The sequence below is a fragment of the Cyprinus carpio genome, chromosome B6 (assembly GCF_018340385.1).
Source record: "Cyprinus carpio isolate SPL01 chromosome B6, ASM1834038v1, whole genome shotgun sequence".
NCBI classification, from domain to species: domain Eukaryota; kingdom Metazoa; phylum Chordata; class Actinopteri; order Cypriniformes; family Cyprinidae; genus Cyprinus; species Cyprinus carpio.
The window spans coordinates 18,015,775-18,030,755 of NC_056602.1; the positions used below are offsets into that span (position 1 = coordinate 18,015,775).

Here is a 14,981-nt window from a genome sequence, read left to right on the forward strand (position 1 = left end):
TGTTTAATATCTGCTAACCCTTTATACCGATGGTCCTCTAAAAGACATTCTATCTACCTAACCAACAGTCTACCTAATAGTTAGATTCATAATGCTCTGATGAGAATTAGTTGACATGTAGTTGCAAAGTATTAGTTACAATGTCTAAAGTGGATGATTGAAATTAAGTATAACCAAAAGAATTAAAAGATTCATGTTGCCATGAATATATTCACCCGTTTAAAATGGCCTCAGACAAGACAGGTAGATAAACTGTCTGCCCCAAAGGATAAGGTTGGAGTAGAGCGAACAAGACAGAAAACAAGAGGAAAACTCAGGATTTATGAAAGAAAAAAGGATGGATAAGCATGGAGGAGTTTTTGGGTGGGAGTCCCAAATGTTAATGGCTTAAATTAGGGTCACCGCAACAGGAAATCACAGACGACTGGGGTGTCATAATTCATCATAGCCACGCTCAGTAATGCAGTGTAGGAATAGGATATTCAGGAAAGTCAGCCTTTCTTCCACCATGACCTCATACTGCCAGTGCGTCTCACCACAAGACATACTCTCCGCCATTTAGACCAGAGAGATGATTTGTCAGTCTCTCTCACACGCTGGTGCTAATACACCTCTTTCTGTCACTAAGTGCCAGTTTCTTGTCATTTGTGCGACTATTCTTACCACAATTTCTGTTTTCTTTCTCCCTCCATCTACAACCGTTCGGTGGGAGTCAAGCTGAGTGTGCAGTCTTTAGCGGAAAACTTTCTGCCCTGTTTTGCTCTCTTCTGTATTATTAGGGCCTATAAAGTGGAACAAGGGTAAACTAGGACATGAACTGGAGGCCTTTCAAATGAAACGAGAAACTATACATTTTTTATACTAAACATTATAATTGATTGGGAGTTTCTTCCATTATATGCATCTTTTTAGCTTGTTAGAGGCACTTTCTGTGCCGCATTATGGAGCGTTTGGCCGCGATATCCTGTAAATCTGTCAGTACGTTCTTAAAAATAGATTGAAGGAGAGAATGCCAACAACTTTTCTCGGTTCATTGACAAGATTACTGAAACAAAAACAATTGAGGATCTTAAAGGGACATAAACACAGGCGAATAATGCAGTGCATAACGTGTGGCAGTTTGTCAGGGTGTGTTAGAGAGGACCCTCAGGGCTGCAGTATACAACAGAGACTGCCAACATCAAGACAGGGTATCAGTCCAAGAGCCTGGATATTGGAGCATTGTCTGTCAGCAGATATCAAGTGCACTAAATCTAAGATTACCAAATTAAGAGGAGGCACTTAAGTGAGATATCTATTAGACACACAAACACACACACACACACACACACACACACACACACACTGTACACACATACAGTTAGCACAAAATCAGAAAGAAAAAAAAAAAAATTCTTATAAAAAAATATATATAAAAAAAAAATTAATATTATCAAATCTTCTCCTAATAATTCCTCATCATCTTATCTTTCCCCTTCTTCTTCTTCTTCTTCTTCTTCTTCTTCTTCTTCTTCTTCTTCTTCTTCTTCTTCTTCTTCTTCTTATTATTATTATCAAAGTTTTTCTTAAGAATTTCTTAGTATTTGATCTGTTCCTCTTTGTCTTTAAAAACAGCAGTACTAGAGTGGCATAAAGTTTTTTTTTTTTTTTTCTAAAATGGAGCGTGGAAGAAATAAAATAAGATTCAAATGACGTTACTGCAGAATTTTATACAATATTACTAAATACTAAAAACTTTTCACTATTTTAGTGACCTATGATATTATAATAAGCTGAATATCAAAGTTTATGATATTTATTTAGATTTATGGAGGAAACATTATAGTTTTTTTTTTCGTATTTTAGCTATCTTTCCTATTAAAACTATTAAAATAATTCAATTTTATTTAATATTGTTGCTATTAAAACATATCTTTAACTAAAATATGGGCAATTAAATATTTAGATATTGACATACCAATGGTCTATCATTAGTTATTCAGTTACTCAAATAAATTGTCAAAACACAATTTTTAATACTTTATTTAATATGATTTACATTTTAAAATATATATGGGTTAGGATGGCCACTTTGAATTATTTTATATTTTGTGCAAAATTATCTAATTTTCCAATCTGTTTCTCTTAATAACACATTGGCAGCATGAATCTTTTCCCATACTACACTATATAAAAAGAATCTCTCCTGAATAGTTACTGTTATTTTAGCTTTGTACCAAGTTCATCCTGTAGCAGGTGCCAAGAAAAAAAAGAGGAACAAATAGATGTGTGTTCAGGAAGAGTTAAAGAAAGCACAAAGACTTGCTTTCAGACTTCGCTTCTAAATCGTTGTGAATGTAGTTTGAGATTGAGATCGCTCTGGAAAGCACAACAACAGATAAAAGGAAGTGAAGACACTTGAACTCTTCATCTGGTTGTCGGGTTGAGTCTGCTGGCTGCGTGTTTCTGTCCAGTCACACAAAATCTGCGGGAAAATAATCTGTCAAAACAGAGCTCTGGGTCTCCTTACTGTTCATTCAAACTCCTTACAGAACATCATTCCTTTGTGAGAAAAATGAAAGCTGTGTTACAATGTACCGGCCACTTCCTGTCATCCTGGACACATTAAGAATTAATGAGCTCCTTGTCACGTCCTTTCTTTGAACTACAGATCCTTTGCATACATTCATACACACCTTATAACTATAAGAAAGACACTTTTTTAGAATTTTTTATTTTATTTTTATTTTTCACATTTTGAAATTAATTAAAAGACATCTGCATAGACAGCAGAGAGCTGAATTTCTTCTCTCTGCTGAAGTGCACCACCCAATGGAGAGGCGCATCAGTCAAGTGCAGATGGAGCGTATGATTGTCCTGCGCATCTGTGGTTTAAAGGCAGAGAGAGGGGGAGACTCTTACAGCAGATGAGCGGTGATCCTGGTCCTTGACTCTGTGTGTGTTCATTCAGGGAACTTGCTTTTGGCCCACTTACTGATGTACACGAGTAATGATAGTGTCAGTGGACTCGGCTGGTTGCTGGCTTCATTCTATCGCTCCATACTTCCCATATATATCTCCCCCTTGCTCTGTTTCCAACTAAACTCATTTCACACCTCTTCGGTTCATGATGTTTTTACACTGTGAAACTAAATTCACATTCTAATTGCTCAACACATTTTTGGCAAATATTTGTGAGCACTAATGGTACACTTCTAAATAATATAGTCCCCCCCCAAAAAAAAAAAAATTGGTGTGAATGAGTGTGAATTTGAACTGAATCGGTAAGGCAACTAAGCGAAACTGAATTAGAATTTAATTTAAATGCATGATGATAACATTCTGAGAAATGAATTTTTGTTTTGCATACAATGAAAGTGAATTAATTAAATATAATGTTATATACATATGTACACAGCCGTTCAAAATTGTTGGGGCTAGTATGATTTTTTTTAGTGTTTTTGAAAGATGTCTCTTATGCTTACCAATGCTGCATTTATTTGAATGACAAATACAGTAAGAACAGTAATATTGTGCAATATTACAACAATTTTAAATAACTGCTTTCTATTTTAATATATTTTTAAAATGTAACTTATTTCTGTGATGGCGAAATTAAATTTTCAGCAGCCTTCAATGTCACATGAACCCTCAGAATTCACTTAAATACAATCTAATATTTAAGAAACATTTCTTATTTTTATCAACACACACACACACACACACACACACACAACAAACAAACAAACAAACAAACAAACAAAAACATCTGTGCTGCTTAATTGTCACTGAATATACAGTTCAAAAGAACATAATTTATTTGCAATAGATTTTTGATAATATTATAAATGTTTTTACACTTTTGATAAATTCATCCTAAACCTTTGAAAAGTAATGGTTATTAATCTATTGTATATTTAAATTTCTACAGTTGATATTATAAACAAATCTGTCTTGTTTTACTCTTCAAATGTTTAATTATTATTCACTAAGCTATCTTTCTATTTCTAGAACTTTATTCACTAAGAACTTTCTATTTCTAGCTAAAAATACAATTTCTGCTTCCTGTTTTCTATATCACTTTAAATTCTATTAAAATTCAGGAACTGAATTGGAATTAAAAAGGCATTATCTATTCAATTTTGAACTAATTTCATTCAAAGTGACAAGCACATAAACATCACCATTACCACTATTCAGCAAATCTGACTGAATCGAGACCATTAACATTTTTAATTACATTTCGCCACTATTAAGTTTGTAATATTTCACAGTAGCCAATAGTAGTTCTCAATAACTATTTTATAATGTGCAGCCATTATTAAAAGAAACATATGCAGAAATCACTTGCAAATCGGTTACGCAGCAAAAATGCTGTCAGTGTAAAACAATGCAAATCTCTTGCTTCTCTTATGCATGCGGTGTGAAACAGGCCTCAGGGTATAAGAGAGAGGGGGAGAATTTGTGGATGAGGAATCCAAAGTGTGTGTATGTGTTTGATGGCTGTTGGCCAGGTCCAGTAGAGTAATGGAGCAATTGATTGCTGACTGACCCCAGTGTCACTAAGGACTCTTCTTCCTGTTCAGCCACTGCATTACTTTTATTTTCATTAAGGCCACACAAACCCAGACCCACAACCACCACCCACAATATGACATATAAAAGGACCACAATGAGAGCACGAGTAGTCGTATAGTCTTTAGCCTGTAGTTGTGATGGCAAGAGTCATTGACAAGCAAGGCTTGAACTGACCTGTTCTGAAGAACTACAGCTGATAGAGTGAGTGCGAAGAACAGAAAAACACATGTGACCAAGGGTGCAAACACAGCAGACTTGTGTGGAGAACTGAACAGATGGATCAGAGTGAATCAGCAAAAACACAACCTCTTTCTGAAGGTCACTGCTGGTCAATTAGTGCCTGTAAAAAGAGTCAGGAGTGAAGGACAGGCTGACAGATACATGAATCCAAGTCATTTCATAATTCTACTATAATATGATGACCACACTTCCTTTCCAAAGATGTAGATAAAATAATATTGCCACTTAAAAAAAAAAAAACAAACTAGTACCTACAGCCATAAGCCAACATATGTGACCCTGGCTGTAAAAACCCAGCTAAAGTATTTACACATATAACTAATAGTTTATTTGCTTTTTTGCCACTTTTTTATTTACAGAGTGCACTGAGAGGATGGTAAACCGAGAGGAAAGATAAAGTGAGCAGACTTTATTCAGGGTAGATGCCATATTTATGAATAAAAACAAGGGATACGGGATAGATGTATAGATTAATGTACAACACTTGTTGTGTCAATCATTCAGTCAATGAAAATATTTATTTATAAAATATTTCCTAGTAAAATTCAAAGAAATGTGTTGACATGACATACATGACAGTACTATCTATGTCTTTGCCTCACAATCTCACAGTTTCCATTCATGCATTAAATATTGTGTCTATCCTGACCACTAGGTCTATTGGATTTGAACCAACAATGTCTGAATGAGCTCCACCATTACTTCTCAAACCATTTGTTTTTTTAATATAAGCATATTATTGCACCCTTCAAACCCCCAGAATTTCCAGTTTATTGTCATTCAGTGTGTACACAAAAATATAATCTCCCCCAGGTGAAAACTTTTATGAAATGAGACATTTAGAGCCATTATATTTGCTTGTGTCTTTTGAGAGTAAAGGTAACAAAACTTTTTTTTTTCTTTCTAGGATCGGTGTTCACCCCAACCAAAAGCCAGAGAGCACTGTTTAGCTGCAGGCTGTCAAGGTGGGACGTGACTGACAGGAGCTTTTTCCACACACTAATTGGCAGAGTAGGAAAGTCTGAAAAATTCTAATCTTCTGGCATTTCATCGCTCCGTTTTCATAATCAGGCACGGTTCAACATTGGGAGCCATTTGTTTGTCTGTTTGTTTATTTATTTGCTTATTTTCGGGTGCACTGAGAAAAAAAATCCTGAGGAAAAAAATCGCTTGCGTTGCAGATTTTCTCCCTGTGATAGCATGTTTTTCGCTTTGTCTATTCAGCACACAGCGTGTCAGCGCGGGTGTGCGTGCAGGCGCGCGCGTTTGTGTGTGTGACAGCCGGTTTGCAGCGGCGAAGGGTCGCTCACTCACCATCTGTAAATTGCTTTTTTTCAGCGGGTCGGTGCTGCGCCCTGGGTCCGCTTGCTGTGTGGAGCGAGCCGTTCCGCAGTAATGAGTTTGTCGGCGTTTGGGGATCGCGCACCGTGCACGCCCTGGGTCACTAATTCAATCCTGAGAGCGTTCTAAATAATTATTAATACCTGCTAAGCGTTAATAGAGCTTCATAGGCGATTCATCAAGCTGTCGATTTATTTTAGGGGTTGCGACATTTTGTGTCTGTGATTTCAAACACGTCTAATAAACGTGGCCGGCGTACAGACCTCTAGAGGGGAGGCTTTTTATTGCAACCTATCGAAAAACGACCATTGTGTATCTAATTATTAATTTAGCTTTCCATCTGACAGCCAACATAACGCATGATGACATAGGCCTATTGCTTGCTTGATTCTTGATACATTTTTTCAAATAATTTCAGCATATGTAGGCCCACATATGAGGTTTATGCAAGTGCACACACAATGTACAAATTTCCAAAGTGCCCTCGTGAGTGTGTGAAGTGCATTGTGTGTGTGAGAATGTGCGACTGCCTCTCTTGTAAACTGAGCCATAGAGACGCTGACTACAGGGGAATCTCATCAGCAATGCAGCCTAGACGCCAAAGAACACACTACCTCTTCCTCTCACTCTCTCTTCCTACTTGCCTCTGTCTCTTCTCCCATCTTTCATTAAATGCACTTTGGCCTATAGCTGCCACCATGCAAGATCAAACATGTGCCTTTTGGTACCATACATCTATCTTGAACGTATACTGTCACTGAAAAACAGAGAAAAAAAAACATATATTAAGGAGACAACAAATAGGCATTGTCCTTATTCATACTATTCCAATTCACTTGTGCATTAACAGATGTTATTAAATAAATTCATGTAAATACAAACCTGTTATTAAGAAAAAAAAAAAAAACAGTGTGTGTGTGTCTGTGTCAGTCTGGTACATGGTTGAGATGAAGTGATGACTGTCACACACATTGTCTCCTCTGACACAGCAGAAATGAGAGGAAGTAAGGAAGAAGAGTGGGGGATGGGTTTGAGAGCGTGCTGAGATTGAGCTTCAGTCTGGGATGCTGCCTAAGCTGAACGAGGACAGACAGCATCTCAATGGCCACCTCTTGCTCTAACCAAACGTGGCCTGTTGTGTGCATAACACAGAAACATGACAAATGTCATGTTTAGCTACTCTGTGTGTGTGTCACCCAGGCTGAATTTCCGTTTGAGAAAGATACATGCCAGCCCTCCCGTCTTCTACTCTTAATAGTAAAAAGTAAAAAAAGCATCAGTGTCAGTTATACAGCAATGCCTGCACAAAAAGTCAGCAGCAAACAAAAATGCTCCTCTGGGCTGGTCAAAAAAAAAAAGAAAAAAAAAAGAGAAAGATATAAACTTGTGGTATCAATAGTCAAGTGTATCTAACCTTGAAGTATCTCTGATGAGACTGTTTGACTATTAGATGCTTGAAGAAAAAAAAAAAAAAACTTCTGTATTTAACTTCTGTTGAACAATACCTTTTGTATTTATTGCAGAAGAAAAAAAATAGGAAAGAAAATAAAGGTTATTCTTTTAAATCAATCGACTGAAGTTCTAAGAGAGACAAACTATTCCTTCAGATTTGGTCAAATATTCCAAACAACTCTTGTCCGAGAACTTTTCTCTTTTTTTAACTCCTTTAAGCCAAATAGATCTGCTACGCTTTGCATGTTTACAAGACAAACAAGATGCACCTAAACAACACAGCTGGGATGGTGAACCCCAGTGTTTCCCCCTTGGTTTACTTTAAATTCACTAAACTGCATACAACACACTAGACCAACCAAGTCACACACACGTATACAGGTCTCATTATCTCCAACAAAACCTTTAGCTGATGGATTATTTAAACTGTATTAAAAAGGACAAAATATTGTAAAAATGACAAAGGACACTGCACAGAGAACAGGGAAAGGGCATTACTGGTCAAAGCAACTTTGACAGAGAGTTATACTGACATTTTGATTACAGCACTGTGTAAAAAATTTAGAACATTTGGGATTCCCATTAATCTTAATATGCTGGGTGAAATACCTCATAAGTGGCAGGTATGATGGAGAGCAAGTAATGCAACATTACGCCCACTGAAACATAATGAATGAACTTCAAGTCATGCCAGTGAAAATGTTGGACTTTAATATTAAGTGTGAAAATGTGTATAAAATGTGAAAAAAATTTCTCTCTCTCACAAATTTTAAAGCATTTTCTTTGCTTTTTCTTCAGTGCGAATTAATGGTTCTTTAAAGGGGAAAAGACATCATGTGTGGGTATGCTTTACAGAGTCTCCTGTGATGTAAGAAAAAAGAACCCATGCCTATTGATGTATTAAATCTGAAATAATCTGAGCCTTTAAAACTAGGTTGCCTCTGACAACACAAGCATTGATAAAAATGCCAGAAGCAGAAGAGGTCAGTGAAACATCTAGGGACTAACCATCCTTTGATACAACAACAGATGCAGAGGCCAGAACACTTAAAACAAAAACTAAAGTTCAGCATCCAACAGGCTGTTTTTTCATCTTCACACTGAGAGCGCGAGCATGTGAGAGACTGCAACAGGCTGGAAAAAAGAAACCCGAAATTAGATGAGGACTCTCACGTTAATCTTCTCAAACTAATCTTGTACAGTCTTGTTCAAAGCATTTAGTATTATAAATCCGTTTATTATGATATGATAATACACATTAAGTAACATTTGGTGTAATGCAAGTAAGGGGAAATTAATAGGAAGATTAGTCAGTGATATAGTAGGCTACCTTCGCGAAGTCTGGATAACCTTAAACAGTAAATCGCGGCTCAAACTATTACAATAAATGATAGTTTAATACTTGCCATTATAAAAAACATAATTTATTATCATTTAAAATCATATTTTTAGTACTCGGTTAAACTAAAATGTGATCACGACGTACCACAAAAACTCTTTTAATTATCATCGTTTAAAAGACGAACATTTAGTGTCAATCAAAATTAATTTCTTCTTACTGGTCCAAATATGAGACGTTTGCGAGCAATAATAAGAAAAATAACAAGAACAACACGAAGAATATAAGAATAAAATCACCGTTTGTGTAGCTTCGTATATTTCGGCTTTCATCTAAATATTTTCTTTTCAAACATTTGTGTAAACAAAACGTTTTAGCTTAATGTTATAAACGAATGCCACTGTACCAAGCATTTATGAACTTGTGTTCATTTTACGATGATAAAATAAATCTTTATGCCACATTAGTAGGCTATTAAACCTCAATTGTTCATAAAATTGAATTGAAATTATTTTTTAAAACGCAACCAAATATAATAACAGATTGAACTTTTGAAATAGTACGATTCGTGTGCCACATGCGCAATGAGGCACGACGTTTTGTATAAGACACAAATCATTATTTCTTGCACTTTTTATTATTTTCATTTCATCTGTCATTTTAAGCCTAATAGATGTCATTGGAATAACTGAATCTTAATTTTCGTATAACAAAAGATCAAATATTTTAGCCATGAAAAGACACTTGTTGAGTGATTGGAAAAGAGGCTGATGCATTTGACAGGAGTTTTTATTAAACATTATGAAAACAAGATTCTGAACAACATTCCATTGCGAAACATTTTGGTTTGGACTTACTGACACGTAAGGACATTTATAATTTCGATAAATATATAGAAATTATAGGCTATGTACAGTTTTTTTCTTCTTTTTTCCCCCATTTTATTTATTTATTTATTTATTTTTACATAAGACAGCACACATGACAGCACATTATGTAACCTCAAGCCGCTGTGCTTCAAATTAGACCAATAGACAGAGAGATTGCTTCATAACGAACTGTATCATAATTCATAATTTAAACGAAATAAATTAATCAATGTTAACAGTGGTTTTCAGGTGAGATATCAAGCAGATACTAACCCAGGTAAAGGAGCATACTTGGAGACCTTATTTTAGGAGTCTGGCCGATAGATCTGTTAGGAAATTAAGCATACACAGGTCGGAAAGAATTTGAAAACTGATTTAAGACAATTTACGTGCATTAGATAATCCACTTTGGCAACTTCTTCATTTAGCCTGAACAAGATGGGCTATTTTTCAAGCTCAAATGCGCATGATTAATTATAGCAAAGTCTGCACACAAACCCTCTAGTATTGTGGAATTATATCCGCATTTAATCTCTTGACATCTACCTGTAGTGTAATTCAGTATGGTCGGAAGCCTGTTATCATCACAATGTTGTATGCAAAACAATAGGCAACTGCTTTATACAGAGTATGCTACAGTTTTATTATGTCATAAAAAGTTAAAACAACCCTTCTTGCCCTACGAACGACGGTTGTCATATTTGAAGTTAACAGTTTTATGTCGTTCATCAACCCGGTTATTAAGACAAATTATATATATATAAACGTTCTTAAAGAGATGATCTTAGTTATTTTTGATATCCATATCTAACCAGTTTTCTACATACCTTCATTTATTTTGAAGTACAAAATTCACATAATCAGAGCTTCTGTTAATTGCTTTCGAATTTGGTGCATAGAATATTAGCAGCAATTAAAGTCCTTGTATTTATATGCACTTTTGATCGACTATGTCCGCCATAACAGCAATTCGATTAACCCAGAGGAAAAGAAATTTTATAGAAATCCCAATTCTTCAAATCGTAGTGCAGTAGGCTTCCTTTGAAATTGTACATATTCATCAGGATGAGAATATCTTTGTTATTTGCATGCTACTACATACAAACATCGTATTAAGACGTTTTAAATAATCAAGCAAAAAGGACTTTTTTAAAAAGAAAGTTAAATTAACACACCATTTGACCTTTACATATGTACAATTGGGAATAAATAACTCTGGCTCAGTTCGGTGTTTTTTTCTTTGTTCTTATTCTGTACTTTTAAACAATAGAAAAGAAATGCAAGAACGGATTTCATGTGATTTCGAAGGTACGCATGAGTTCCTTCACATACACGGTTTGTGTTGAGCAGAAGAAACGAGGAAAAAAAGAGAAGAGAGAGTGGTTAAGGGCCATGCTTTTCATCCAAGTGCTGTATGAGAAAGAGAGAGAGAGAAAGGACCTGGCGCGTTTGGAGTACCATACATGTCCCGCATGCAGGATTGGTGGGGTAATGCAGACTTGAGCAAAGCTTGAGGGCCCTCAAAGTTCATAAGTCCCCTCAACCTCAGTTCATGACTGAGAAAAGTCAAGGTTGTATTGCTATCTCCCTTTCTTGCTTATGTTTTAATATTAGCATTGTTCCTTAAAAAGTTCCTTCACAGACTGAAGTTTCGTTTCCAGTAGTTTATGTTCTCATTGCCATTAAGACTCGTCAGTCCGTTAAGACAAAAAACAAAAAACAAACCAAAACAAAAAAGGTTAAGAAAGCGGCTGTAGGTATGTCTTTAAACATGTCGGACTTTGCAGTTAGCATACAACAAAAAAAAAAAAAAAAAAAAAAAAAAAAACAACAAAACACGAATTTACAGAATCCAAAACTGATGGGTCTTTGGACGTTATGCGTGATCCCATATTTAAAGCGGAGGTGTTATGAAGTAGAAGGGTCCGTGCAGTATCTGTGGAAGATAATCCTAACATTACACTAACCTTAAGACTTTTATGGTACAGTAATATATGTACACAAATAATGAGTGAAGATTTTAAATATGTCGCTGTAATGTTAGACTACACTCTTAAAGATAAAGGTTCTTCAATGTGTTTCCTTTCAGCACTTTAAGTTCAGCAAAGGACTTGACTTGCTTGTCAATAACCATTTTGGCGGTAAAAGTGGGTAGTTCTTTGGAAAAGAAAAAGTGCTGGATGTTACACTATGGATTCTATAGATTTGCATAATTGGGTTTTGAGTTCTTTTAAGCACCAGTATACATAGATGTAAAGAGTCTTTTAAAATAAAATATTTATTTGAGGAACTTAAAAAGGTTCTCATATGGCATCAGACCTTTATTTTCAAGAGTGTATGTTCTAAAGTGGACACTGAGTAGGTTATTTAAGATAAGAACTGCAAATAAAATTCACACTGAAAATCATAAAAATTAAGGTTTAAAAAACGAATACGTTGGTGCGGAAAAAGTCTTTAACAAGAATCACTCTCACATGAAGAAATCCGTGGAAGTGGTTTTGCCATGAGTGCCGTTGGACGGGTCCCGAGTGTTCCCGCCTCCGCTGCCTCCGCCGCCGTTAAAGGTTCGGCTCGCGAGCTTTTCGTACTTCTCCTTGTACAGGTCCCGCTCTTTGATCAGACGCGCCACGTCTTGCTTGAGTTGCTCCACCTGGCTCTGAAGCGTGCACTTTTCGCTCTCGAGCATGTGGCGCTGCTGCACGCGCTTGTAGCGGCACGACTGCGCGTAGCCGCGGTTCTTCAGGGTTCGACGTTTCTGCTTGAGACGGATCACCTCTTCTTTGCTGAAGCCTCTCAGTTGCCGGTTGAGCTCGCGCACCGTCATGCTCACCAGCTGCTCGTCCGAGAAGCGGTCCTCGATGCGCGCGTGCGCGTGGTGGCCGTGGTGGTGATGTTGGTGATGGTGTACCGGGTGGTGGTGCCCGTTCGTGGCCGTCGAGAGGTCTTCTCCGACGTATTGCTGACCGCGATATCCCTCGTAGGGCTGGTGGTGGTGGTGGTGGTGGTGCGCGTTACCGATAAGCGCTTCCACCGCGTCCTCGGGCGTCAGGTTGAGGGCCTCTGGACTGATGTGATGCTGGTAGTTGGGAATCCAGTAGAGATCCTCCAGCTGTGGCTTGCCCGAGGAGCCTTGGTTGTTGTTGTTGTTGTTGTTGTTGCTGACGCCATTTCCGAGGTTCTGCCCTGGCTGCAATCCGGGACTGGGGGCACAGAAGCTGGGCGAGGAAGGCACCGAGGAGCAGGGTGTGCTGATTGGGGTGGAGGATAGCGAGCCCGGGGGCAGGCGGTGGCAATAGCGGTCGGCCTCCGGAGGCTCTTTCTTGACTTCAAACTTCATGAGGTCGAAGTCGTTGACATATTCAATAGCCAGGGGGCTGTTGGGCAAATCTGCGCTCATGGCGAGATCGGTGGCCATGTCAGTCCATGCGACGACACCAACCCTAAAAGCCAAAGCGACACGCGTGGGTTTCGCTGGGATTGTGATGAAAACGACTGAAGATGAGTGCCCAGGGTTTAATACATAAGCACGAGCTTCTATTTATAGTGCAGCGAGATATACATATGCCCATGCATGTAAATGTACTTATACACCTGCCAGTTTGCCTCTTGTTGACAACTTATCCCAGGTCAAATTCACGCGTTAATATCACTGGCCAGGGCGGCAGAAACTTGAGACTCGTGCATTCAAAACCACCAACCTGACTCGTCCTCGCTTCACCGCGTTGAAGCTGACATTTGGTTTCAGAGAAATCGTCCTTTGAGTAACAGAGATTTCAAATATCCTTCTTCACCTCCGTGTTTGAAGTTCCGTCTAACCGGAGGCAATAAAGTTTAAGCATGTGAAGAAGGCGAGAACTTTTCTCACATGTCACAGAAGACTCCTTCACACAACAAACACACGCCCGTCAAGTTCAGAAAGCGTCAGACTTTACCTCGAAGTCCAAAGGAATGCTGCTGTTGCTGCTGCTGCTTTTTACACAGGGACCGCAACAATGTGCGTGACAAATCTCAGTGTAACGTTAAGTTCCTCTGGTGGGACGCTCCGACGCTGCCCGACTAAGGATGCGGAATTCTGGATCCTTAAATTCACCTCCCTCCGCTGTCACTTTTAAAGTTACACGGACTGCTGTCACCGTTGCTTCTCGTTTACGGTTCGAGCTTATTTTTGCACCGTTGTCCACCGCTGATATGCAGTATCACTGAAGCACTGAAAGGAGCAATGTACTACTTTATACACATGGCCCATCTGAGAGTCCCACCCAGAGAACGGAAAGGACCAATGGGAGGAGGCGTAGCAGTAGACATGCATATTCCTATAGCGACGCCTCTATGTGGCAGCTGAGCCGAATGCGCAGCAGCTGACAGGGGCTTAAACAGGTGTTCTTCCCGCCCCCTAGCGACGCCTACCCTGCTACCGCACGTGCAAGGTGAGCGCGAGGAAAGGCAATAGCCCAGATGGTCTTACTTAGAAAAGGTTTATTTAGAACAGAGCAAACACTTCTTAAACGTTAAAGCAAACACTTTAGGGATAACTTACACATTTATAAACGGACAACTTACACATTTATACACCGGATTGTACGCGTATTTTTCATGACCAATACTATATTTGATAGACATGCATGTTTTTCTTTTCTTTTCTTTTTTTTTCTAATTGTCATGTAGTTAAATTTACTTATTTTCACTTCAAAACTAAAAGTCAGTCTAATGAAAAATTAAAATAGACCTACAATGAAAGCAAAATGAACAACTGAATTCACTTCTCGGAAGGGAAATTATGACGCAATAACACAATGTTTGCACTTTTAACACTCTGTTTAAACTTAGTTATTTCTCATTTAAAAATGTAAATGTGATTCAACTAACTCCAGTGCAACGACAATTCAGAACATTATTCATCTAATTATGCATCACATTCCCTTTCACAACAATTAGGCTATTATTAACAATTAATTATTTGCTATCATTTATTTATTCATTTATCAAAAGCGAGCTTTAGAATCCAGGAGATAGCTATGAAATAGGGTAATTATTTGACAAAAACCATACTGTGCTTGGACAGACCGTTTAAAGTTTAAATTGATTAGATAATTATGTATTAAACTGCATATTTCTTCAATGTGCTGTAACCCCGTGAACGGTCATTCAGTTTATTGATCTGATAGGATAACACACGCGCAACT

At 37.7% G+C, this 14,981-nt stretch overlaps 1 protein-coding gene across 1 annotated transcript; it reads right to left on the reverse strand.

The window, feature by feature from the left end:
• Positions 1-9,702: 9,702 nt before the first annotated feature.
• On the reverse strand, positions 9,703-14,020 carry LOC109054961 (transcription factor MafAa-like). Its single transcript, XM_042726007.1, has one exon. The coding sequence runs from the start codon at positions 13,211-13,213 to the stop codon at positions 12,269-12,271; it is 945 nt and encodes a 314-aa protein (XP_042581941.1). The 5' UTR covers positions 13,214-14,020; the 3' UTR covers positions 9,703-12,268.
• Positions 14,021-14,981: the final 961 nt, after the last annotated feature.